Source organism: Ictalurus furcatus, chromosome 9 (genome assembly GCF_023375685.1).
Source record: "Ictalurus furcatus strain D&B chromosome 9, Billie_1.0, whole genome shotgun sequence".
In the NCBI taxonomy this organism is placed as follows: Eukaryota; Metazoa; Chordata; class Actinopteri; order Siluriformes; family Ictaluridae; genus Ictalurus; species Ictalurus furcatus.
In genome coordinates this window covers 545,189-572,441 of record NC_071263.1, presented here as the reverse complement: position 1 = coordinate 572,441, position 27,253 = coordinate 545,189, and the positions used below count along the sequence as shown (strand labels likewise).

The 27,253-nt window shown below is 41.4% G+C and overlaps 3 protein-coding genes across 3 annotated transcripts in view; 2 read left to right on the top strand and 1 right to left on the bottom strand.

Moving 5' to 3' along the window:
• Positions 1 to 8,418, top strand: part of nid2a (nidogen 2a (osteonidogen)) — a 39,240-nt gene extending 30,822 nt beyond the window's left edge. Inside the window, exons 17-27 of the mRNA XM_053632821.1 lie at positions 917 to 1,144; positions 2,075 to 2,311; positions 3,184 to 3,411; positions 3,665 to 3,895; positions 4,036 to 4,205; positions 4,629 to 4,758; positions 5,263 to 5,434; positions 5,756 to 5,913; positions 6,368 to 6,491; positions 7,219 to 7,331; positions 8,149 to 8,418. Of these exons, the coding sequence (XP_053488796.1) occupies positions 917 to 1,144; positions 2,075 to 2,311; positions 3,184 to 3,411; positions 3,665 to 3,895; positions 4,036 to 4,205; positions 4,629 to 4,758; positions 5,263 to 5,434; positions 5,756 to 5,913; positions 6,368 to 6,491; positions 7,219 to 7,330 (1,790 nt within the window). The 3' untranslated portion in view covers position 7,331; positions 8,149 to 8,418. The remainder of the gene's footprint in view (positions 1 to 916; positions 1,145 to 2,074; positions 2,312 to 3,183; positions 3,412 to 3,664; positions 3,896 to 4,035; positions 4,206 to 4,628; positions 4,759 to 5,262; positions 5,435 to 5,755; positions 5,914 to 6,367; positions 6,492 to 7,218; positions 7,332 to 8,148) is intronic.
• A 1,372-nt stretch (positions 8,419 to 9,790) lies between these two features.
• On the bottom strand, positions 9,791 to 14,858 carry rtraf (RNA transcription, translation and transport factor). Its single transcript, XM_053632822.1, has 8 exons — positions 14,690 to 14,858; positions 13,784 to 13,908; positions 12,313 to 12,412; positions 11,638 to 11,721; positions 11,186 to 11,274; positions 11,040 to 11,108; positions 10,758 to 10,806; positions 9,791 to 10,334 (listed from the first exon to the last, which is right to left on the bottom strand). Exons 1-8 carry the CDS (start codon positions 14,748 to 14,750, stop codon positions 10,180 to 10,182), a joined length of 732 nt encoding a protein of 243 aa, XP_053488797.1. The 5' UTR covers positions 14,751 to 14,858; the 3' UTR covers positions 9,791 to 10,179.
• A 2,363-nt stretch (positions 14,859 to 17,221) lies between these two features.
• si:ch211-266o15.1 (zinc finger MYM-type protein 4) overlaps positions 17,222 to 27,253 on the top strand; it is a 31,792-nt gene continuing 21,760 nt past the window's right edge. The window contains exons 1-9 of the mRNA XM_053632115.1: positions 17,222 to 17,646; positions 19,422 to 19,734; positions 20,519 to 20,570; positions 22,025 to 22,216; positions 24,224 to 24,279; positions 24,582 to 24,749; positions 25,021 to 25,093; positions 25,337 to 25,976; positions 26,177 to 26,342. Of these exons, the coding sequence (XP_053488090.1) occupies positions 17,639 to 17,646; positions 19,422 to 19,734; positions 20,519 to 20,570; positions 22,025 to 22,216; positions 24,224 to 24,279; positions 24,582 to 24,749; positions 25,021 to 25,093; positions 25,337 to 25,976; positions 26,177 to 26,342 (1,668 nt within the window). The 5' untranslated portion in view covers positions 17,222 to 17,638. The remainder of the gene's footprint in view (positions 17,647 to 19,421; positions 19,735 to 20,518; positions 20,571 to 22,024; positions 22,217 to 24,223; positions 24,280 to 24,581; positions 24,750 to 25,020; positions 25,094 to 25,336; positions 25,977 to 26,176; positions 26,343 to 27,253) is intronic.

Below are 27,253 nucleotides of genomic sequence, written 5' to 3'. Positions count from 1 at the left end.
TATTCAGAAATATGCCAGGTATGTGCCAGGTAAGATCATACAAACCACTAGGAGAGTTCCTGTTAACCAGGCTGGGATAGGTAGAGAGTCCGGGACTAGCAAGTCTACTCCAACTAGTGTTCTCGCAACCATTGTGGTGCACATTAGCCCAGATCAATTTTACTTCCATAATGATTGGAACCCACCAGCCAAAGCCACCCAACCCCCCCCCCCCCCCCACCCTAGTGCAGATTGGCGTACTAGAACAATTGGCATTGTTCTAATCCTGCAGTTTCATTGTTGAAGCCCACTTTATTATGTCAGTCTGAGAAGGGAATTCCTTTAGGCGGCCCATCCTCTCTCAAGTCTGGGAACAAGAAACTTATTCTTTTCTGGCTGGTGTCCAGGGAAAGGTTGGCCTCAGCTTGCTTCCAGCAGAGCTGGACTCAGATCCTAGACTCTGCTCTTTTGGGTTCTGTTCATGTACATCTGTCTGGGTTTTGTACTTGTACATGTGTTTTATTATGTACATCTGCACACATGTTCATGTCTCTTCCTCTTCAGCAGGGCCAAATGATTGACTTCTTGTCCTTACTGTTTTATTTTCTTTTTGCCAGTAGAACATACACGATGTCCACCCCGACAGTTCAGTATTATAGCATCGGACGGTTCGGCTTGACCCGAGTCCGCAAATTACCCATACTCTTCAGCATTACTGCTATTTTTAATCCCCCATACAGAATTTGGCTCCCCATCTTACCCAGGTACCATACAAGCAGAGCTGGTACATACAGGAGTAGAAGTAGTGCAGACCCTTGACTGATCAAGGGTTCATCAATCAAGATTCATTTTCAGTATTACTGCTTGAGTATGTTGGGTTTCTTAGCACTCTTTGTGACTTCTCTCCTCCCTCTCTGTCATGCCACGGTCCATGCAGAACGTCCCAAGACTCAGTGTGAGCAGCACAGGGACCGCTTACAGGAAAGAGCAGACGGATTGCCCTTGGTAGGAGTTTTCATCCCTCAGTGTGACGAGGAGGGTCGCTACAGGTCTCTACAGTGTCATGGCTCTTCTGGACATTGCTGGTGCGTGGACAGTAGGGGGCAGGAAAGAGCAGGCACCCGCACGCCGCCTGGTACCCCATCTGCCGACTGTGATGCTCCAGGTAAACACACCACTTCAATAGAATTTCCTACACAATTTTAGAATTGTATCAAATGTATCCCCACTTCCATTTACCTCATATGTGGTCAGTCATCTGGAAGTAGAAGTTCTGCAGCTCGAGGAACTAGTGTGTGATGTCGGGATTGGTGTATTTTACCTGCTGAACGGTGATATGCTTGATTACCGAGGTGAAGGACTATCCAGATTATATACAAAATGTGTACACAAACCACTTTCCAAATGCCGAGTACATCTCACTCCACTGCCTAACTCCGTTCCAGTGGTGAGGAATTCCCCGATCCTATTTCTCATGCGTTTCTTTTCAGGACTAATGATTCACTGACGTCTGGGATCATGAGAAGCAAGCTTCATTTTTAGGGTTTGAAAAGTTCATCTTTGGCAAGGTTTTCATCAAAAGGGGCATTTTTAGGGCATGTGTCGGGCGTCTGTGGGTATGTAGCACAAACATGCAAGTCACTGTATGATCTTGTCTAGTGGAGCGGGTGTCAAACTCTGAAAACTTGCACAGTTTTAGAAGTCATTGCAGAAGCGGATGCTCGCATTAGGTTTTGGCACCGCGACACGGTGACTCAACCACTGGCTCTTCAACTCTTTAGACTCAACCACTGGCTCTTCAACTCTTTACTCCTTATTTTTCGAGAGTCAAAATCCTGTGACTCACCAAACCTATGTTATTTCAACACATCTGTTTTTGTTAGAAGACAGTAGAAGAATGGACAGATCTTCTGTTATAAGTCTTATAAACATGTTTGGTTCTACATCTTTACTATCACACACACACACACACACACACACACACACACACACACAATAATGCACATAGTCATTATATTTTTTAGTCACAACAGTGAGATGTGATGAATAGAATCATTCTTCTAATGTGTGTTTGTCTTTCTCTTGGATGACACAGTTCATCTAGAACGTCCCAAGACTCAGTGTGAGCAGCACAGAGACCGCTTACATGACAGAGGGGATAGTTTACCTGTGCCGGGAGCCTTCGTCCCTCGGTGTGACGACGAGGGCCGTTACGAGTCGTTACAGTGCCATGGCTCTACAGGACACTGCTGGTGTGTGGACAGTAGGGGGCAGGAGAGAGAGGGTACCCGTACCCCACCTGGTACCCCACATGCCAACTGTGACGCTCCAGGTAAACGGATCAGCTCAGTGGAAGAACAGTTCGGTGTAAACACTAACGTTTTGAACCATGTGGTTTAATATTTTGTTCACTTGGCTACATGGAGTCTGTGTATTCATGTAAGATCTTAGTGAGAACTCACTTTTTCCATCTGAGTTGAGTTTCATCTCCGAGCTGAAGGACCTGGCTGGATATGTGTTTGTTTTGTGCAAGGGTTTGAACCTCTTCCTGAAATGTTTGCTATTATGTTCAACATGGCTCGGCTTAACACCCAGACGATGAGGCTTTTTTTTTTGTGTGTGTGTGTGTGTGTGTGTGTGTGGTTCTTGTGCAAGCAGGACATTTATTTGGCTTAAAGAGGAACAGATCTCTCCCTCAACATATCTGGTTAGACTGACTCAGTGAAACTTTGGCAAGAAATGAATCACAAGTCTTGTCAGGTTTTTGCTGCTTTCTGGGTTTCGCCTGTATCGTTTGCTAATTAAGGATGCACTGATGTAACCTGATAAAACATCTTAAACATAAAACTCAGCACAGAGTTCATTTCTAACAGCCACTAACGTTACAACAAATACTAGCCAGGCACGATAACAGCACTTACGCCCTATACCGTTGTGGCTACATAGCCAATGCACTTCATTTAAAATCAACTAACGGATGTTATAAAGAAGAAGATACGTAGACTCGTGCGTGAACATGAACGTGTGCGCTTTTCATGTTCACCGTGTATGTGTATATGTATCTGCTGGAACATTATATTTATATAAATTTGAATCGCTTGGATCCATGTGCTCATCCACCTCGGACCGCGCGTATGTTGCGTGTATGATTGGTTTCAGAATAATTTCTCTGGCCTTCTCTCTTGCATGCCACGCTTCATGTAGAACGTCCCAAGACTCCGTGTGAACAGCGCAGAGACGGAGCACAGAGATCAGCAGATGGGTTGCCTGTTGCGGGATCCTTCGTCCCTCAGTGTGACGAGGAGGGTCACTACAGGCCTCGGCAGTGCCATGGCTCTACAGGACACTGCTGGTGTGTGGACAGTAGGGGGCAGGAGAGAGCGGGCACTCGTACCCCACCTGGTACCCCTCCTGCCAACTGTGACGCTCCAGGTAAACACACCAGTGCAATGAAGATAAAATAGTTTGTTCATACTGTTATGATGTATCGATCTGCATTTGGTAAAATCGCCAGGACTTTATACACGCGTATTACACATGTGGGACGTCCTTGCAACTCGTCTTCTCTGAGTTTAGTACTGAATTTATTACATTATCATGACAACACGTCACTTTATCGGTCAGTTCACTATGCCGTTTATTATATGGAGGACTATACTGGGATTGACTTCCTCCCATCATGCAGTAGTGGCAGTCCCTACGCAGCGCCCGGAGACGGTGTGCGAGCGCTGGCGGGCCAGTCTGATGGAGCACTACGGAGGTCGTCCAGGCCCGGAGCATTTTCTTCCCCAGTGTGACGCATCAGGCGAGTTCACCCCGGTGCAGTGTTACGGCGAGAGCAGTTACTGCTGGTGTGTGGACAAAGATGGCCGAGAAGTTCCCGGGACGCGCTCGCACGACAAGGTCAAACCTGCCTGTAAGTGCCGCTCCCCAGAATAAACCCGTGACAGTCGTGCGTATTATTTTCGCCGCATTTTAGGACAGCTTCCAGATTTTCAGTGGATTTTAGAATGGTTTAGTTTATCAGAACATATGTAATCATCGTGTGTCGTTTAGGTATACCGACTGTGCCCCCGACCACCATGCGTCCGTTGCCCCGCCCAGATGTGACCCCTCCCCCATCAGGAACTACTTTGCTCTATGCGCAAGGCCAACAGATTGGAGCACTTCCGCTGAACGGCACGCGCATGGACAAGGACAGATCCTCGGTGCTTCTCGCCCTGCATGTGAGATTCATACATCCAGTTTGAATTATTAATGCTATTAATTAATGACTTATTTGACTATTCATTAATATTATCATCTTTTGTAAAGTCCACATGGTCCTCCTTTTTGCATTGCTTGTCTTGAGGACTGAATTGTTTATGGATAAAGTGATGAACAACACATAAAGTGAGTTAGAAGTGTAGCAGATGAGTGTTTGGTCAGCTTATCCTTCAAACTCTGGGCACACTTTCCCTGTGTAAATACTGACATGACTTTTGGATGTCACCATTTATTCGAGCACACACACACACCTGGTATCATTACACTCACACCTACATATGACACAAAATGCAATATTCTATGTCTTCAGTTTTGTTCCATACAGGAAGTGTTCCATGATATCTATCCGATTTCAGTTCCTAGCGGAATGTGTGTGCTCACAGGGGTCCATAGTGGTTGGTATTGACTACGACTGCAGAGAGCGGAAGGTTTATTGGACCGATCTCGCCGGAAGAATGATCAGCAGAGCCGCTCTGGAGCCTGGATCAGAACCTGAGATCCTTATTAACACCGGTAACGCCGAGCTTGAATTCTGCGTCTTAACATGCTGTGCTGTTAGCTGTATGAAAACCGAACGAAGTACTGTAGTCAACGGCTAAAATGTCCACGCTGAAATATCTATAAACAGCACAGATCTGATAGCATTTGATCGGTATCGGGTCAATACCAGTGAGAACAGTGGATCAGATTTCTGGGTTTGGAAAAGATTTTTTTGGAACTGTAAATGTTGCGTGTGGTTTTTTTTTTTTTAGCTGTGTATTTTTTCCTGTATTTTTTAAGCTTCAGGTAAAAACCATTTTAAAGCATAGTAGTTAAAGATCGGTATCAATACTGCCATCTCTAATAATATCCTTACAGGCCAGGTTCTGGTCAGTGTTAATAGTGAACTCTCTCATAGCCGTCAGGCTCTGATGGGCTCTCAATCTACACTTTTATAGATTGGTATTAGTAATAAATAAATAAATAAATAAATACGCTCATGAGTATAGTGTCTGAGTGAGTGATCTTGTTTTTAAGGCCTCATGAGCCCAGAGGGTTTAGCCGTGGACGTAGCACGTCGGAGGATGTTCTGGGTGGACAGCATGCCGGATAAAATCGAGTCAGCCAAACTGGACGGAAGCGACCGGCGTGTTCTGTTCAACACGGATTTGGTTAATCCGAGAGCCATCATAGTGGACTCTCTCTCAGGGTGAGCGCTTTAATACCCCTCTCAATACACTTTCTGCACACTTCCGCTGCCTTTTCATCCGTCAGCGTGCGTCACGACGCCTTTAATGCCATTTTAAATTCAAAAAGAATTCCATAGACACAATACAACACTATATTTAGTAATGACATGGCGATGCTTCGATGAAATGAACAGGAATACAGTTCCAGTGCGAAGGGATCGATGTGTGAGGAAGAAGATCAGAGGATGAGAACAGAGCCGCATCCACTGAGACCGTGTGCAGGATAAGCGGTGTGAAAAAGGGATGGAGGGATGAACAAATGTCTGTTTGCCCCGTTACAGAACTCTGTACTGGACCGACTGGAACCGGGAAGCCCCGAAAATTGAGAGCTCCACCGTGGAAGGACAGAACAGGAGGGTGCTAGTGCGGGACGGCATCGGGCTCCCGAATGCTCTGACGGTTGACCCCACAACACGTCGGATCTGCTGGGCTGACGCAGGTACTGTAAGAATATGGTTTATAATATCACACCACTGAAACACTGCCTAACCTGGCCTTTTATTGATTTTATGACTGCTCTCTGAGCTGTTTATTCAGGTTTTCCGACAGTGTTTTGAAGCGTGTTATTCAGCAACTACGCTAAATGATCCAGTAACTAACACACAAAACTATTACGAGTTTCCCGGTAAATTATTATTATTTTATTATTATTATTATTATTATTATTTTACAAATCCTAGAAGAATTAACAACAAAGTGTAATCAGTATAAACATTACTGATGGAAGTGCAGTCTGGAAAGCTCTTCCCATATTTGGGGATTCTCATAATGGAGTGATGATGTGAATGAGAGAGAGGGAAAAGAAGAGAGAGAGAGAGAGAGAGAGAGAGAGAGAGAAGTCCCTCGCTCAATTTTAATCAACCCCTCTGGTTTTGTGTTAAAAAAAAAAAAAGGGACGAAGCGTCTGGAGTGTATCGCGCCGGATGGGACGGACCGACGCGTGATTCACAGCAACCTGAACTACCCGTTCAGCATGGTGTTTTACGCCAATCACTTCTACTACACAGACTGGAGGAGGTAAGAGTAACAAACCAGCCTGGAATAGACATATCTGTATACTGTTGCTTTCTAACAGTAGCTGTATGATTTTGAGATCCATCTTTTCATACAAACGGTACAAACCCTCACTGGTGCTCGAGAAGGCAACACGATACATTAAGAGCCAGGGGCGTGTAAACTTTTGAACAGGATGATGGGTGTCAATTATTTTGTTTAAAGATCCGAATCGTTTCATTTCGTACCGCCCTGCAGAAGCTACATACAGTATTTACATGTTTCAAAGAAGACGAAATAATAACAATTTATACCGTTCATCCTGTTCAAAAGTTTACACCCCCCCCCCCCGACCTAAACTTATGACAACGTATGACCGCAACTAGTACACCGTGCTTCATAAAAGTATTATGAATGCTCATTTTAGATGTGAGCTCATTAAAATCATCCACTTAGCTGACATACGGCCTTCATAAATAAGCGACCTTGCTACAAAATGAATTAAAACCTAAAGTGTATTATTAATAAATGAATATGTACAGAAGCGTGAACCACAACAACCTCACCTCACAATCAAACTTAAAGATGCTAATTAATCAGGCTAATTAGGTATTTTTTTATCACTGTCTATAATACTAACATTACTGTAGGTATTTTTACACATTTATATTTATATATTGTAGATACTTTCACACGAGTAGTTCCTGATGTAGTTCTTTACGGATGTTCTTTCTCTCCCTCACTGTTTCAGGGATGGAGTCATCGGTTTAAGTCGAGACTCGAGCCATTTTACAGACGAGTATCTGCCTGATCAGCGTTCACATCTGTACGGCATCACTGTCGCCTCCTCCAGCTGTTTATAGGGTACGGTTTATGTGTTTATGAATTTTCCTCCTCTCTTAGCAGTCCAGCTCTGTCGACCTGTCTGTGTTCAAACGTTACAATAACACAACTAGAGTGTAATGTTTTAGTTAAATTGTGTGTGTGTGTGTGTGTGTGTGTGTGTGTGTGTGTGTATTGCATTTCACATTTTTCACCCAGCACGACTGCTTTTCTGTGAGGCACCGGATATATTTTTTTGCTTTATTTAACCGTACAGAAGATAAGGTATAGAGGATCGAACAGTCTTCTCATAACACGTTGTGCTGCTGCTAGTGGTGTAGTGTAGAATAGGAATTGACCTCCAACCACTGTAAAATGTGGGTTTGACCCAAAACTGGTGTGAATCCGTTCGCTGTACACAATGTATAACTCCGAGTTGCACGTTTTTAAACAGGTGACTGTACAGTCTTCAACACACGAAAGGCATATGTTAGAAATTTTAAAAATCACCATCTTCTTTGAAAATCTGCCAAAACAATCAAATCCAGACTGTTCTTATACTGTGTACTTCAAAGCCTAATTGCAAGACACTCATTTGATCCTGCGTGTGTGTGTGTGTGTGTGTGTGAGATGCTAATAAAGGCGAGTGAATGAAAATAACAGACCACAAGCACACACGGTAAAGAGTGCCTGGAGACAAATGACTGTACTTGGGATGAAGTGTTGAAAACAATGGGACACAAAGGCTTCAAAGCATTTCCCAGATGATGCGCGCGGGTGTTTCGTGCAGAACCCAAACGCCGGCTCCGAGTTGGAGTCGTGGTCCGATGACCTAACCCGGCTGTTTTGTGTGTTTCAGGGAGGACGTAATAACAGAGCCACTGTTACATGGTGCTATTTTTTCGGGGATGTTTTTTTTTTGGTGTAGCGTTCACACATTGGGAAAGAGCGCTTCTGTCAGCCGTCGCCAAAGCCACTGCGTCTTTATAAACCTCCCCCACACCCACCCCACCCAAAGAAAAAAGGTGACTCTTCTCCCTGTTTAGTTTTGTACATTTGTTTTATACCTCATTTCTTTCTACTGTATTTTGTATGTTTTTTTTAAAATAAATAAAAGAAAGCCAAAGAGGCCCACATTGTAGTCATTTTTGTGCAAAATGTTCACGTTCATACACGTGCACCGTATTGGAGCCCAAGACGCTACTAAGAATCCGACGTATGGAGCCACATTGAACACAGTCGATGTTTTTCTTTCACTACAGCTCGTGCTTGTAACCTTTTTAAAAAAAAAAAATAAATCTTTTGTAAGATGCGATATTTATGACAATAAAACGCGATTCACAATTAGGCTTTGTGTGTTTTTAATAATGCTATACATGACGTTAAGGAATAAAACACTGTAATCACCCTGACAGTTGATGTGGTTTATTCCTCTTCTACCACAGCCGATCATTTTTTCCCCTTCATTTATTAAAGATTGACACGTCGTCCTTTTTAAAGAAATTATTTATCGATTTTATAGTTGCATTTAAATGTCGGGACGTCCGAGAAACCGGGTAGTTCCTGCTGTCTTACATTTTTAGTGTAGGTGTGTGTGTGTGTAAGTGTGCTAATTATCTGTAAATTCCAACATGCATTCATTCACAGCTGGTTTGTATTTAACGACACCCCGGAACACCGTAAAAGGTGAAGCTCACGGCGAGCTGAAACGAGCACTAAACGGCGAAAGAGCGCCGTGTGCAGCGTGCGCTAAATCTTCCAGTGATGAGCTCGGCCACATCACCTCATCTCATCAGCTACAGACACACTTACCGACGTCCTGCTTTTAGAGGGTGCCATTTCTTTTGTCCTAATTGAACGGCTAGTCTTATTTGTTTTGTAAATTTATGGATTGCTTTCTTTATTCTGTCGTCAATATGAAATGACCGAGTTGAACAAAATTTCTCATTCGATTCACCTAATCCGTATATAAAACTGCAGCGAGTAGCCGATTACATCGTCCGTACCGTCAGGTCAAGGTTTACATTGCTAAGTTCTTCTTGTATGTAAATTTACACAAGCTCTCATGGGATAAAAACAAACCGGATTTGTGTAAATGCTCCTGCAAACAATCTACAAAAAAATTCCTTTGTATGGCGTTTGATCGATGAGACCGAGAATCTTCTAACATCAGTGCCATGAGTCGGACCTACAGTTCGCACTATACTAAACTCAGAGCTATACGATTCCCTTACGTGTTAGCTACGTTAGCCTCGTACGTCCAGACATCAGACACCGAGCACGTCTCGTCCAACAGACCGCGTATGTCGTGAGGAGGAAACGGGCTCCATTTCGCTTTTGGCTAAACTGCTGCTTTAATGAAATGCACCGGACTATTTGGCACAGCTGGATTCGGGAATTAGCTCGAGCTCGAGTTACTGCCAAAGCAAAACCACACATTTATGATGCATTAAAGTTTACTGGCCTCTGTGAGTTAAATAAATAAATCAGGAAACAACCAATCTTTTCATTCATGTAATTTATATGTATGCACACATGCCTTTGCAGTTTTATCTCGTTTTCCATTGAAAGAAAAAGTCACACACACACACACACACACACACACAAAAAAAAAACCTTGCTGTCCAAAAGCCACTCCTTCCATTCCAAGACCTGTTACAGGGAACCGACAGTGCTCTGAAAAAGTGAACAAACTGTTAATGTGATGGTGCAACTCAAATTTTCTCCACATGTCCAAAAACATTTGAGCTTTCAGGTCTAAAGCGCAACAGAAAAATCTTCACCCCAAAAAAAAAAAAAAAAAAAAAATGTAATTTATCCACAAAACCATGGCACGCTTAAACACCAATCGTCCCGTCGTGTTCCACGCCGTCCAGCACGGAGTGTGTGATCATCTGCCCACTTTGCCGAGACGGTGGTCGGTCTTTGGGTTGGCGATGATGGCCTGCACAGCCACGATGGCCTCGTTGATTCGTGTCTGGAGCTCGCGCAGCTCCTCGATGTGCAGGAGCCGGAGGATACGAGCCGCTTCGTTCAGAGTGGCGTCTGGGGCGGAAAGAAAACGGTCGGCGTTAACGATCAGGTTTAATACGGGGCTGTACACGTCGGGACCGGAATTCTGGTTCGTTTGCTATTTGCTCAGATACTAAACTGTGGCACTCTCAAGAATCCTTCGTACCGTTCACGTGTATCTAATACAAGGTGAATGTCAACGTTTAACCATTTAAAAATGACTTAAGGTACATAAATGGATCTTAAGGACTACTCTTGTACCTTTAATTACGCTTTTAGAGTAACACGATACAGAGCAAACTACAAATACATAGCAGCAAGTCGAACCCGCTAGAGTCGGCTTAGACGTGGAACCGAGTCCGCCTCGTTCCGGAAGCACTCGGACCGTTCCCGAGACGTTAAGCGTGTCCAGATGTGAATCGTAACACAACGAACAAACTATGTTCTACTACGTACCTCCGGTGTCAAACCCTAGGATGTGCTTGTCCAACGCAACTGGCAACCCCTAGACAAGCAACAAAGAAGCATATAATATCAAAAACAAAACATTTCCATCAGGTTATACATCAATGCACCATTAACAGTAACCGTTCATGTGACTGTACAGCGGCGTGCGGATATCCGATATCGGGATGTGATCTAGTGAAAGATTTCACGAATGCTTAGCTGTAACAGCATGTATGATTAACAAAAACCGCTGACGTCTTAATACTCCTGGCCTGGGTTTTATTCACGCACCTCTTTTGACTTGCTGGCTTTTGAAATGGCTTCAGGAGTCAAGCGTTCTTGGACAAGGATCCTAACGGCCTATTCGATGAAGAAAAAGGGATTCAATTAAAGCAGTTTCGGAATTCCGATCGGTTTGGGAATTTTTCATTCCTCACCTTCAGCATCACCAGGTAGTCGTCGTGTCTCTGAATCTTGAGAAGGTTTGCCAGGGCCATCACTCCGGCCTTAAAATCGGGATTGTTGACTGGTGGAGGAACAAACACGGTCATTTTAAATCGTTTCGACGTGATAGTAAAACCTCAGCAACAGCAAATCTGTCACAGATACCGGTTTAATAAAACTATCATTAATAGTAAGTATAAATCACAAATACTAGACTTCTAGAGCTTTAAAAGAATAAGAGCGCAACCACGAGACCGCACCTTCCACACACACACACACACACACACTAGTGCCCCCTAGTGCCGTACAGGAGTATCAGAAATTTCTACCTGTCAATCCCTATGATTCAGCATTTGCTAAAAAGAGAGAGAGAGAGAGAGAGAGAGAGAGAGAGAGAGAGATTTAAGACCATGATTAGAGAGGAGGTAAGAGGAGGAACACTCACTGTCCAGGTTAATGAGAGGGTCAGCTGGTTTTTGTGTTGCGTTCTTCACTTCCACTGCAGGTGTGCAGTTTCTGTATTTCTCCACTGTCAAAGGACACAAACTTCATATGAGCATTAATGTGAAGAACCCCCCACCCCACCCCACCCCACACACACACACAGAGCCCAGCGGGTCTCCAGTTACTGCAGTGTTTTCTTACAAACGAACTTCCCTCCTCAATCAGTGCCATGTGGTGAAACTAAAAACCCCAAATCCAACCTTAAACCCAGCGATTTAAACTCTATACAACGAACACGTTTCGTTTAAAAGAACCGTGAACGGAATGAAGTGTCAGAGTTCCTTTTCCAAAAAATATAAAACAAAAATAAGCACAAAAAAACCCCCAAAACAAAAGGAGGGTGGATTATAAGTGTAAGAAGGAGCGATTAAATATTTAAAGCCGGTTTCCACTTATTTTCATACATCAAACCTTTCAAACCTGCACTCTTCTACAGGAGTGAAGGACCAATGTGGAAAGAAGTGTACGCTGCTTCGGTGCAGATGATCCGGCATGAACAGAAAATCTAAGGCAACACTGCCATCTAGTGGTCTGTACATTTACTGCTAAAATATACAGGACTAGTGATATTGCAGATACTTTCTTAATGGAATAAAATAAGATTTTTAAAAAGTACCATTGTCGCCATATTCAAACCGAACTGCGAGACCCAGCAGCCAGTCGATGGCCTCGCACCTTTCCTGAACGCTGAACGGGCAGCTCACGTCTTGTAGATACTAAAGAACAGAAGAAGAAGAAAAAACATTTACGACAAACGCGTGATCTGAAAATCACCGTAAAGTCGGACCAAAGTTACACAAACAGACCATTCTAGATCATTCAACTAGAACATGATTGAATGGCGACATCAGTTGACACATAAGAACATCTTATGTAGCTTCTGAAGGGCGGTTTTAAACTAAAAGAACTTTCAAACTAACTGTTCCTCAGTGGTGGAATGAACTTCCAACCTCAATCCGGACCGCACAATCTCTCACCGTCTTCAAAAAACAGCTAAAGACCCGCCTCTTCCGTCAACACCTAACCAACCCATGAGGAAAAAAATAAAAATTTACTCTGGCACTTACACCTCCACTCTGCGCACTTTGCTTCTTCTGGAACTCAATTAACGGATCTTGTATGACCATACACTGCTTGTATTGTTCTCCGCTTGATCTATCGCTTTGCTTGTATTTCCTCATTTGTAAGTCGCTTTGGATGAAAGTGTCCGCTAAATGAATAAATGTAATGTAAAAAAAAAAAAAGACTTTTAAATCAAATAAACAATTTACGTCAATCATCCTGTTCAAAACTTTACACCCCCCTCCCCCCTGCTCTTAATGCATCATGTTGAGCATCAGTGAATGTTTGCACCTTTTGTAATAGCTGTGTACTTGTCCCTCAGTGTGAAAAGAAGGATCTCAACGTCATAAATGAGTCAAATGTGCAGAAGATCATGGAAAAGTAAAGAATGTGCAGGACCTGGAGGATTTTTCTGAAGAACAGTGGGCAGTTTAACTGCTCAGGACAAACAAGGGACTCGTGAAGAACTCTCACAACACATAAAAGCGTACGTAACCCGGTTCTAGATATTACCCAAAATAGCCAATTCAGTCCAAAATGTACCGATAAAAAGGTTTAAACAGCTAGGCCTATGATTAAGGACTTTAACTAGTTACATTTGTGTGGTGTTGTTTTTTTTGCAATTAAACTTTCATTTCGATAATAAATAGCTCACGTAACAGTATAAACACTAAAAGGTTAAAATCATTGGAGTGTTTCTGGAGTATTCCAGATTTTTCCAAATCTACAACTGTCCAATTCTGCTCGACCCGTTTCCCATTGTAGCCTCGGCCTGATGTGATGATCTGATGTGATGATCTGCCGTTGTAGCTCATCCACCTGAAGGTTTGACTTGTTGTGTGTTCTGAGATGCTTTTCTGCTCACCGCGATTGTAAAGAGTGCTTATTTGAGTTACCGCAGTGTTTCCGTCAGCCCATACCAGTCTGGCCATTCTCCTCTGATCTCCTGTCATCTCATGGCTTTTTGTTGTTGTTGTTGTTGTTGTAAGTAATCTCTTTTTTAAAAATAATTTTAAAAAATGTACCTTTTCAAAGGACTTTGGCCACTCAGAGCTCGAGATGTTCCTGAGGTTTCCACGATCCTCGATTTTATAATGTCTGATTTTCTGATCCTCCAGCCAAACGATGAAATTTCTGAACTCGGTTTCATCTGGGAATTAACAACAACCACATGGAAATCCTGTCAGGAAAAATTCCTTCTAATCTTAACGACGTAATCTTATCAGAGAGTAGAAATAAAACATGAAGTGCAAACAAACATACGAGTCATCTCACTCAGGGTGGTGTTTTTTTTGTCATTCATATTTTACTCATAGTCACCTGCTTTTAAAGTTATTTATTGAGTTATAGTATGGGATATAACAGGGGTGTCCAATCTCATCCACAAAGGGCCGGTGTGGTGTGGGTGCAGGTTTTCATTCCAACCAATCAGGAGCCACACCTGATTCCACCTGTTTAATCAGTCGCTCTTGGCTTCCAGTGGACTCAGGTGTGGCTTCTGCTCGGTTGGAATGAAAACCTGCACCACACCGGAAACCCATATAGAAAATATCATATATTACAGCCTGCGCATTGATAATAACCTGTGATTTATGTTACTGCCGGAACTACTTTCAGAGCTGCTGTTATATATAACTAAACAACACCTTCGAGAATTCAGCAACGCTGTTGTATAAATATACAATAAACACATATAAAAAATAATAATAGATATTTTAATAAGGCTGAATCCAATTAATTAAGGCTTGCTGTATGTTAACCCGCTAATGAATTGTCTAATTTATTAAACTACTCGAGTTAATGGATTCAGATTCGCACTTTCGACATTTTAACCCGTCTTAGAAACCCGTTCAATGGAGCACGGACTCGTAGAGCAGCCCGTCGTGTGCACTGGTTATTATTTCTCATTGTTATTTTGTTCAAATTCTTACCTGTGCAGTCAAAACCCGAAGGATTATGATAATCTAAAGCTGTGAGCTTCCGACGGAACATTTTATTTTCCACCAAGCAATGTCATAAAAGATTTATAACACTCCAGATAAAGCTGTAATACGTGGCTACGTAGGAATTGCTCTGCTAGCGGTGTGAAGCGAGCCACATTAAGGAGAGGAACTTCCTTTCTTCTATAGTTCACTTCCGGTTTAATTTATTTTTCACGTTGGATAATTTTAAAAATAAAGGTGTTAAAAATAAACGTTACAAAAATAAATATGTAAATTATGATTGTTATTTTTTTATTATTGTTGGTGGTGGTGGTGGTGGTGGTGCATTGTCTGCAATTATAAACCCCATCACTATGTGAACACGATTTTCAAATAATCAAAAAGAATAATCAAAAATGAAATGTAAATATTTATCTGAAATTCTCATGTGGTTACAGGTTATTTATGAAAAGGGAATAGAGTCCAGCTGTGATTCTTTGTGCCAGGATGGTAAGTCGTGTCCATAGAAGGATATTTCAACATATTTCTATCTATCGATCTATCTATCTATTGTCCTATCTATCTATTGTTCTATCTACCTGTCTATGCAGTTTTGTCTATGAATTCAGATTCATATTAAAAGGAAACTACCACAGACTAGTTTCATTTCAGATCAGAACAATATTACACCTTCTCCTTCACTGTACTGAATTTGCTGTTGTTTCATTTATACACATCACCTGTTTAAGCATATATACACAAAATGATAGATATACGGTTGAAGATGTAATCACATGTTACTTGTGTATAGTTTCAAATGCATATTATTGTTCCCTATTTGAGTCTGTAAATTGATATTGTTAACTAAAATAAATACATACATACATACATAAAAATTCTGGACTGTGATGTTAAATTACAAAATAAGAGCCCTCCAAAACTCATATATGTGTTGTATTGTCTATGCATTTAGAAACCCATAAAAGGAAAACTCCTTGATTCCACAGACCAATTTCACCTCAGGATGAAAGTACACCTTCTCATAGTGTCACTTACACCATTTCAGAACTGTCTCATGTTGAATTACAAAATAAGAGCCTTCCAAAACTCAAATGTACACTGTTTTGTCTATACATTTAGAAGCCCATGAAAGGAAAACTCCTTGTGTTCCTGATGCTGTCCGTGGTGCTTAAGTAGCTGACAGATTTATCGCACTAGCTTCTGTGTTAGGTAATTATCTTAAAACTATATACAGTAATATAATTCCCAAGCTTAATACACGTAAGAAATTCACTGTTACATCTTTGTATAAATATATGCAAAATTGGCCAGTTGGTAGCTGTTGTCCACCAGAGAGAGCCACAGGATAACAAATCGATTTTGGTTTTAAAGTTTAACATCTGTGAAAATGGTTGAGTAGATTGACTTGTAGTGTAAAAAAAAAAAATCTGTATAGTTTAAACACAGATAGCATCCAGATGTGGGCTGGCCTTCTGTTGGCCTTCTTTTGGCCCGGACAAAATGGAAATGAGCCTGAAGTGGCCCACATGTAAAATAGCAATAATGGCCCAAATATCCCAAATCAACAAGTGGGCCTTTTTAGGCAAAGATGCGGTGCTGACAGCAACGGCAAATCTGGATGTGACCCTAAAGTGGCCCATGTGGTAAATAGTGAATATGGCCCAAATATCACAAAACAAATGTGGGCCACCTTAGGCAAAAATGTGGCATATGCGGCATTGCTATGGCTTGCTTGTGGCCCAAATCTGGCAAACAGGAGCGGACCACCCAAGTGCCATCATTCCACGCGGTATGTGGGCCGGAAGTGTCAGGTGTGGGCTGCATCTGGGCCACAGCAATTTTGCTATCTGGGACAGAGTTTCATAAAATTAGCTTGCAAAAAAAAGTGAGCTCCAAAATAATAATAAAAACTAATAATTAGGGGCGCACGGCGGCTTACTGGTTGCTCCGCCTCTGCCCTGTGTGTGCGGAGTTTGCACGTTCTCCCCGTGCTGTGAGGGTTTCCTCCTGGTACTCCGGTTTCCTCCCCCAGTCCAAAGACATGCATGGTTTGGACCTGATTGGCATATCCAAAGTGTCTGTAGTGTATGAATGGGTGTGTGAGTGTGTATGTGATTGTGCCCTGCAATGGATTGGACCCCGTCCAGGGTGTACCCCGCCTTGTGCCCCATACACCCTGCGATAGGCTCCAGGATCCCCGACCCTGTAGGATAAGCGTTATAGAAAATGGATGGATGGATGGATGAATAAATAAATGCTAAATTTTACAACGTGGTACAATAGGGTAATTGTCATTAACCCTCCTAAGCGTTAGAGGGCGCATATATCAAAAACCCATCCCGAAACTGCAAGCGTAGAACTGCTGTAAAACCTCAACCGCGCGTTATTTTCAGAGAACTCCCGCCTACCACTATTGGATTGGCCAATACCCCAATTCTACGCCATTCTGATTGGCGAGTTGTTTGTGTGCACGAACAAGTAACCAATCAGCGCACAGGAAGGTGGGCCGCGGTGTTGGAATACGATAGAAAAAGGGCGGCACTGCGGATTCATGCTTTGTGCATGATTCGGTGTCGCTAACTATATTTATATATATACATACATATATAAATATATTGCAATTATTAGTTTTTATTTTTTGGGGGACGCAATTATATTCAGTTCACAAAAGCATTTGCATGCAAGTAGATATTATGTTGCTGGCTAAATTGTGGAAATATCCCTTTTGTTTTTATCGCCTGAGTTTTGTCTGGTAGCATGCTAGCTCATAGCCGATACTACGTGAAATTATAAAAAAAAAATAAACATTTGGGTAAATAACTAGTTTAATTAGGTGTATTAGATGTAAATGGTGACGTCTGTTTGGATAATCACGGCCTTTCCGCTGTTCTCAGTTTAAGGGAGTGTTTACTTCCAGCTTTAACATGGCGGAAAACAATGCAGAGGTAAGAAACACGCTCGCGCACCAAACAAACAAACAAACCAAACCTCGGCTCTCCAACACCAGTTTATTTTTATTCATTTTGCATGTTACACTCGTTTTCAGAGCCAGAGTGTTCGCTTGTATTCAGTTCATCCGTTATTAATGACTCGAGAGATCATGTCAATGCATGTTATAGCAAAATTATGCTCAGTTACAGTAATAGGCTAGTTTACCATACACTAGTGAAACCAATAAAGATATAACAAGGCAGGTTTATTCGTTTGGAAAATAGTAAGGTGTGTGTGTATATATATATATATATATATATATATATATATATATATATATATATATATATATATATATATATATTAGTATGTGAAGTGTATATATACCATGTATAAACCTTTCTGAACGAGAGTTCAATGAAATATACGCGTTGAAATATTTAAAATCTTTCCTGCTTGGTGCCATTTGGAAAATGGACGATTCTGGAGAGCCGAGTGGTTTTGTGGTGTTAAAGGAAAAGTCCACCCTGAAACACATTCAATACGTTTATGTTGTTTTATTTCTGCTGTGTCGAGTGATTCTGGTGCTAGTGTTTTAGCTGGTGCTGTATTTCTGTTATTCCTGTGAGAAGTAAGTGTGTGTGTGTGTGTCGCTCTGACGTCATAGTGTGCCACTGCTGGTGTAGCTAAACTGGTGAACAATAATTTTTCAGAAAAATTGAACAATCTCAAACACAATGCTTGTGATATTGTGTGGAATGTGTCATCATTTTAATTATCGCAGATTGATGATAGACCTTGGGTGGGGGGGGGGCGTGGCCAGACATAACATCCTGTTAAGTCATTAACTTGTTCTGGAAAAAAAATATCCCGGAAGCTGTTTATGATTCGGAGTTAGTTAACTGCGATTGCTAGCATTTTGTTCGTTTGTTTTGCTCGGATACGGGTTTAATAAGGTCTGGAACTCTCTTGCAAAACTAAAATTGGGTCTGGAATTACAACCCCAATTCCAAAAAAAGTTGGGACGCTGTGTAAAATGTAAATAAAAACAGAATGTAATGATTTGCAAATCTCATAAACCTGTATGTTATTCACAGTAGAACATAGAAAACATATCAAATGTTTAAAACTGAGGAAAGAAATAAGGTTATTCTGAATTTGATGGCCGCAACACGTCCTGCAACAAAAGGCAGGAAAAGTAAGTGCTAGTAAAAAGAAACAGCTGGAGGAACATTTAGCAAGTAATTGGCTTAATTGGCAACAGTTCAATAAGATGATTGTGTATCTTGTAGAGGATCTTGTATAATAAATGTCATTTTATGTGTATTATAATAAATGTTGTGTTTATATATTTTAAAAAACAACTACCGTTTCACAACTAAATTCTGCCTTATGGTGAATTACTCTTGTCCCATCATCTCACTGTTTTAATTTTCAGCACAGCTACAGTGGATATAAAAACTCTACACACCCCTGTTCCAATTGCAAGTTTTTGTGATGTAAAAAAATGAGAACCAAAACGAACCAATCACGTCAGATCTTCTTATTTTTCCTTTAATTTGAAATAGCAGCTGATGACAAAATTCAACTGAAATCCAATAGAAATGTTTTAGAAAGGAAGAAAAAAAAAATCCGTCGCCTGGTTGCATAAGTATGCGCACCCCTTTTTAACTGGGGCATGTGACTGTGCTCAGAATTAACAGATCACTTTCAAATTATTATCACCACACACAAGTCATCCGTGAAGTGATTCTGATTAACCCCAAATAAAGACCAGCTGTTTCTTTAGGATTTCCTTGACTTCTTCATGGTTCCAAAGGACTGCTGAAGCCATGGTCCGCAAAGAGCTTACAAAGCATGTACGGGATCTCATTGTCGAAAGGTACCAATCAGGAGAGGGTTACAAAAGAATTTCCAAAACATTAGCTGTTCCATTGAGCACCGTGAGGGCCATAATCAACAAGTGGAGAAAATGGGGCACCACAGTGACGTTACCAAGGACAGGACGTCCCTCCAAATTTGCCGAAAGGACAACACGAAAACTTATCTCGTGGGCTGCCGAGAGACCTCCGGCAACATTAAAGGCGCTTCAGGAATATCTGGCAAGTACTGGTCACTCCCTGCATATGACATCAGTCTCTTGCATTCATCACATGTCTGGGCTGTGGGGTAGTGTGGCTAGACAGAAGCCCTTTCTCATAATTCTTGGGTATTATGAATCTCATAATTCTAAAAGGTATGTTTATTGCAAAAACAAGATGGCTGAACACCCAAAGAACACAATACCCATGGTGAAGCATGGTGGTGGCAGCGTAATGCTTTGAGGCTGCATCTCTTCAGCTGAGACTGGAGCTCTAGTCAAGATGGCTCCAAAAACCAATTTAAACAGCTGAAGACGAGGAAAGGTTTCCCAAATAACGACCCAAAGCACAAATCCAAGTCAAGTGGCTAGACTCCTGCCCAGAAAAACCTGAGTGCTGTAACAAAGTATTAGTTAAGGGGTGTGCACACTTACGCGACCAGGTTATTGTAATTATATAAAAACACCTTAAAATATTTACTTGAGTTTTGTTGATTGCTGTTTCACGTTAAAAGTGGAAAACAGATCTGGCCTGATTTATCTTGGTTTCATCACAAAAACCTACAGTTTTAATAGGTGTTTAGACTTTTTATATAAAACAACTGTGAATGTTGATCTGCATGCAGAATCTTGAGATGGAAAATTGTCCTTTCAGTTTATTTTGCTTATTTTGTACTTAATCTGCCGCTCTGTATTTTAACCAGAATCCAGCCTTTATCTTTTCATGTGACATTTACTTCAGTTTTCTCTCTCTAGCATAACAGTAGTGCATATACATATATTTTTCACTGTTTCCTTAATTCCAGACTATAATCTCTGTGGAGGAAGAAAGGCAGAAGGAGACGGAGCCGTCTTCAGGTAAAACACTACACGCTACGCCTTTATGTAGCGCATCGGTGTTGTAGATTTCCTGTGTAGAAGTTTGGAAGGCACGTTGATTTTAGATCCGGGTTTTAGTGGTTACCAGGTGAACTACAGAAAAATACTAGATCGCCTCAGTAAGTGGAATTATTACGATGACTGCAGGTGCAAGAGAGATAGAGGAATGTTAACTCAGTTGTAGGTTGCATACTAGTTGTACCAAGATACTGCTTCATTTTTTGTTGGGAACATCATGTACAGTGGCGCTTGAAAGTTTGTGATCACACCTGATGTCATCTCATTGACTGAAAACACCTGACTCTAATTTCACCTTCAAATTAACTGCTTATCCTAGAGGTCCACGTGCTTCTGCCGCTCACAGATACGTAATACTGGATCATTTTCCTCAATAAATAAATGACCAAGTATAATATTATTTTTGTCTCTTGTTTAATTGCGTTCTCTTTATCTACTTTGAGGACTTGTGTGAAAATCTGCTGATGTTTTAGGTCATATTTATGCAGAAATAAAGACAATTCTAAATTTTTCACAAACTTTCAAGCTTCGCTTGGTCTCAGTGGCCGCTGCGCAGTATTACTTCCTGTTTACCAAATTAAAGACTGCTTAAGAGACCAGCCAAAATGGCCCTAATAATGAGACTGCCCATTACAGAGACTGCTCTTATTACACCGAGATTGCAAGTGTGTGCAGTTTTGTGTCCGTGTGTAAACCTAAGAGGATTGCATCGAAGAATAAGTAGTTCCCTACATCCGTGCATTAACTGTATTAGACCTCAGACCTATGAATTAAGCATTTTATTACCATATTTTTGCTCCCTTCTTGCAAGTGCAGTGTTGTATTAAATCGTATATTTAATCATTTTAATGGACATGTTATGTAATGGTTTTTGTGTTCGCCAAACGATGATTGCTTTCGGCATATTCAGCTACGAAAGTTGGATATTGAACATTTTAAGGACGAAATACTGGCTGTCATGTTTAATAAGTATGTAAAATGTCTGGAGTAGTGCATTGTTTATGTTCATGATGCATTCATTATTTTGATTTTTTTTTTTGGTGTTAAAATATAATGTATATAGCGTAATGTTATACATATTGATTTTTTTGACAGTAAAATGTTATTTACTAATACAATTTCATAAGTCTTACAGGGGTTTTGTATTAAAAAATGTGTTTGGAGCTAGACAAAGAGCGAAAGAGTGACATTGTGAGATTATGATTTGCACAAAAGCAAAAGAAATGCAAGCTCGATTTATTCCAGATCTTATTGTAGTACTGATACCTTGTTAAAATATGAGGAAACCTGTTTTTGTAAGCCAAATCCCAGTCGCACCACATGACCCATTACAGCCATGCCAGTTCGTTTGCCCCCCCACACACACCTTTCTGGACGTCTGTCACTGATCGAAGAAACTTGTCGATCGTTATTAGGTGCTGAGAATCCGAGGTCCGATTCGTCCAAGCAAGGCATGGAGGAAGATGAGCTGGACGGGCTTCCTGTTTTTGGAGCAGATGAGGATGAGGGTGACGTGGAGAGCTGCTTCACTCAGAAAGACAAGCAGGCTGATGATCGAGACGAGAATGAAAACAGGAAGAGTGTCTCACCTGGAGCTAACCAAGCAGGCAAGTTGCTGTTTCAAATGCAGGTGTAGATGGTGCAGATAAACTGATGTTTCTTTTATGTTCAGCCAGTAATTGGAATAAATTGCAGTAATTTAATAATATAATAGTAAATATTACGTAACAAGCACAAAGTATCATGTACATTAATTAATAGTGTTTTTTCCCCCAGCTAAAAGCTCTATTCAGATAACTGAAAAATGGCAGATGTTAAATTTTGTGATGGTTCCCCCAACAGCTCATCATTTACAACCCCTGGCAAAATCACCTCGGTTCTTCACTTCGTAGCAAATAAACAAATCACAGATATGACACAAGTTTTGCTTAATAGCTGAACATTCTGGCTTCGTAAAACATACCTCAAACAAATGACGTGAAATTATTATAATTAATAGCATATGTTTTTACAAATCAAGCAGAGGGAAAAAACTATGGAATCACTCAGTGTTGAGGGGGAGAAATTATGAAATCGCCTTGTAATGTGTATTTCGAAAACAAATACCAGCTCAAATCTAAAAATGCAAATTATTCTGCAGACTAATAGACCTTAACCTCTGGACTTTTTGAAAAGAAACATGGCCCCCACAAGAGTCGTCAATTGAAACAATGGAAAGGTTTATAAAAATAAAAAAAGTCAGCGGTGTCTAAAATGTGGTGCATGTATAAACAAAATGAATATTATAAAAGGAAAACATACGGATAGACCAAGGAAGACGTTAAAGCATCAGGATAGGAAAAAACATTGCCTTGAAAATAGGAAATGCACAACAAAACCAATGTGCGGAAACGGGAGTCAGTGTTTGTGATAGAAGTAAGATATCGGCTGAGTGAAATGGGATTCGCGTATAGAAAAGGCAAACGAAAACCAGCACTACCACCTAAACAGAGGAAAACAGGGTTACAGTGGGCTAAAGAGAAGCAGTGATGGAAGGTTGGTGATTGGACGAAAGTGATATTCAGCGATGTATCACGAATCTACGCTGGCCAAGGAGATGATGCTGGAACTTTTGTCTGGTGCCGTTCTAACAAAAATATAAAGACGACTGCCTGAAGAAAACGATCACATTTCCCAACTGATTTATGATATGGGGTTGCATGTCGGGTAAAGGACCAGGGGAGACCTCAACAGTCAATGCCCGGGAGTACGCCGACATTTTGGACACTTTTCTCACCCCATCAATAGAAAATAGGTTTGGTGGTGGTGAAGTTTTTCAGGATGATGATGCAAACCACAGAGTAAAAAGTGTTCAAGCTTTTCTTCAGGAAAGCAGAAAACAATCCAGATCTCAATTCCTTTGAACATTTATGGTTTTTATGGAAAAGAAGAATTGGTCTATGAGGAGGCTCCATCCTGCAAAGCTGATCTGTCAACCGCTATCCGAGGAAGTTGGTACCAGCTCGATGGAGAGTATTGTATTTCTTTAGTGAAGTCCACGCCTCAAAGAATTCAGGCTGTCATGAAAACCAGAGGAGGAGCAACAAAGTACTAATTGTGGGGGGTGGGTGGGTGGGTGTGTGTGTGTGTGTGTGTGGGTGTGTGTGGGTGTGTGTGTGTGTGTGTGTGTGTGTGTGTGTGTGTGTGTGTGTGTGTGTGTGTTTTTTCTTTTTTTTGATTCCATAATTTCTCAAAGTTCCATATTTTTTTCCTCTACTTGATCTGAACTTGATGTTTTTTTACGAAGCCAGAATGTTTCACTATTAATCAAAACTTTTGTGTCATATCAGTGATTTGTTTTATCACTGTCAAATTTTGTTGTGTTATTTGAAGTGTTTTTTATTCATTTTGGATGTCTGTATTTTTCTTTATTTGGAGTCTATATATTTATTTAAAAAAAAAAGTACAGTACATTTATCACGGTACAGTCAGTACAGTTTATTTTTTTAATAAAGCAAAATGTAAGTGTTGATCTCATCGGTTATCGTCAGGTATCGCTCAACTTGGTTATCTGTATGGGTAAAATCCGCTATCAGTCGACCTCTATATTGATCGTTTTCTCTGGTTTATTGCAGATGAAAGTGTGCGGTGTTCTCAGACGGAGACTGGAACCTCCCACAATGAAGGCAGTGTAAGTTGCACTGTATATAACATGCCTGTTGGGCTGGCTGCATTTACTGCTTTATACCAGTTATATCTTTTTGTTTTTCAGTGTTTTTTTAAAAAAAAGGAAGAAAAAAGTTAAATCACAGTTTAGTCACAAGGTTGTATGGATGGTGGGTATTGACAGTGTTTATGTAGGTTCCACCCTCGTCGTTTTTATGTTCGTTTTTAATTTCCGAAGACATTAGCGTGAAGAGTGTGTATGTACGTGAAACACGCGTATACATTTTCTGAAGCGTTGTGTGTGTGCACGCGTTCTGCCTCGAACAGGCGTCATCACAGGAACCAGGTGAAGGAAGCCAAGAGGAAATCGTGTATTCTCCTTTAAAGAAAATAAAGGATGAGCCCATAGATGAGGACTATGATAAAGCGCTCCTCGGTTCTGCGAACTCGGACATCAGTCGTGTTAAAGAGGAGCTTGAGAATGGAGATCATGAGGTAAGGTTTAAAATAATAATAATAATAATAATAATAATAATTTTCTCCACTCTGTCATGTAGTAATTTCCTGCTGTAAACGTAATTGTACGGTAGTAAGTCTGTTTGTTAATCTCTTAGTGCAAGAGTCTTGCTCAGAAGTTTGAGCAGGTTTGCAGTCAGTTCGGATGCTTTTAGAACTATATTATAAACAAAAACCTCATTGAAATTTGTAGGCTTTTTAACTGTGCATTCTGTAAATCATTGTCTTGGGTGCTCTTACTGTATTTCAGTCGTTGGTTCCCCTGGATGAACTGAGGATCAGCTCTGTGTTTTCTGTCCGAGGAAACAGTGATGCTATTTCTGGTGAGTGAGTAGAGCTGCAAAATGATGATGATGATGATGATGATGATTTAACTGAAAATATACTTCTGTGGTTTTGAAACCACCAACACAAGCCTTCCTCGGGTAATTACTAGAGGATTCTTGTTTATACTGACTGAATTTTCAAATGGACTATAGATAAACCAAAAGTCTTTAATATTTTTAACTGTGACCGACTGCGCCAATCGGTTCACTAAATTTCCATCTCTGCCTTACCTTCTACAGCTCCTGTCGCGGCCCCACAACCGTCCCCGTTCTCTGCTATGACTCAGTCAGTCTCAGCAATCAGACCACCTCCTATAGTCTTGCAGGCTCAAATGCAGCCTCATTTTCAAGCACACCTTCAGCTTCAACCCAAGACCTTGGCCCAGCTTCAGCCCCATCTGCAAACTCATCTTCAGACACAGCTTCAAACTCATCTCCAACCTCAACTTCAACTCCAAGCGCAGCTTCAAGCACAGCTTCAAACACAGCTTCAGCCGCAGCTGCCACACCAGCTACAACCGCAGCTCCCACACCAGCTTCAGCCTCAACTTTCACACCAGTTACAACCGCAACTCGCACACCAGCTCCCACACCAGCTCCAGCCGCAGCTCCCACACCAGCTCCAGCCGCAGACCCCTCCTCAGCTCCAGACACAACCCCCACCCCTTCCGCAGGCTCAGCCCCCACCCCAGCAGCAGCCCCCCCCTGCTCCTGTGCGAATCTGCTGCTCAGGCTGCTCTAAGGTCCTTCAGAAAGGTCAAACTGCATTTCAAAAGAAGGGTTCCAATCAGCTGTTCTGCTCCACTGTATGTCTGACTGGATTCACCTTGCCTCCAGCCCCCAATATTGCCCCAAAGAAAACCTGCCACCTCTGTCTCAAGTGAGTCACATATTTATATACATGTGTGAATCATACTATTCAGATAACCTCTCTATAAGATCTCTCCCTGCTTACACAGTCTTTCTCTAACTTATCCAGGTTAACTAAAGGGACTTAAAAGAAGACTTATGCAACTGACTTTTTAAAATATCTTTATTTATGTTCTTTATTCTTTTACCTTTTTCCTCATTTATCTTAAGGGTGATCGGGAATCCAAAAGACTTGATCACAGTTCCAGTTGACTCGGCAAACACCTTGAAGGAGTTCTGTAGCCTGTCCTGTCTGAGCATTTACAAGTCCAGGGTCGAAGGCTTGGTGGAAGAGGATACTGTCATTAGATGTGCTGTGTGCAGAAATCCCAACGAGGTACGCTTCAGGGGGCGTAGTGTTAATAAGTTAACGTGATCTTAAATTCTAGCATTATACAAAACATTATACAAAACAATGCTTGAATGAAAAAAACGAGGCATAATAAAATAAGACAAGGTGAAGATCATAAGCGTAGCAGTGATCAGGTAAGCCATGCAATTTTATTACAAAACAAGGGTGCAAAAGGAATTGACCCTGAGGGTCTCTGTAAAAGCAGGAAAAGTATGAATCACTGCATTAAACTCTCCATAACCAGGATGGTGGAGCTGGGTTCTCCCAGCCCAGACACCATACTTCTGTGAGTCCGACGGTGATGAGTCTGGTAATCGGAGCAAGCTTCTATAGGCCAGAAGCCTACAGGTACCAAGAATAGGACGATACATAGTCATTTGTACCTCACCATGGCAGACCTCAGTTGCTACACTACTGATTTTGTTCCCCTGAGTAAAACTAGACTCTATCCCTCAATGAGGCATCTCTTAGGGTTAGCAGAGAGGGATACTTATTCTTCTGGAAAGGCTGTCCCTCTGATAAACTAGAATACATGAAATTTCCATTTTTGTAAAATTAAATTATGGTGGTCCTGGAGTACCACGTGTCCTACACCGTTTAGTGTTTTTCCCTGCTCTACCACACCTACATTCATCTCCAGGATCTTAATCTGTTGAATGAGGTGTGCTGGGACCAGAGAGGATGTTTAAATATGCAGGACACCAGGACAGGGTTGGGAACCAGTGCTCTTCATGACACAACACATACAGTGCAGTCACCTGGTGCCCTCATCTGGCTTTAACTCCTAGATGCAGGTGCTGTTTTACCCACTAGAGGTGTGTGCTTTTGGTGTCTTGTCCCAGTTGCTTCTAAATGCTGAATGCTCCAGGAGAAATCCACTGCAAATTTCTCTTGGG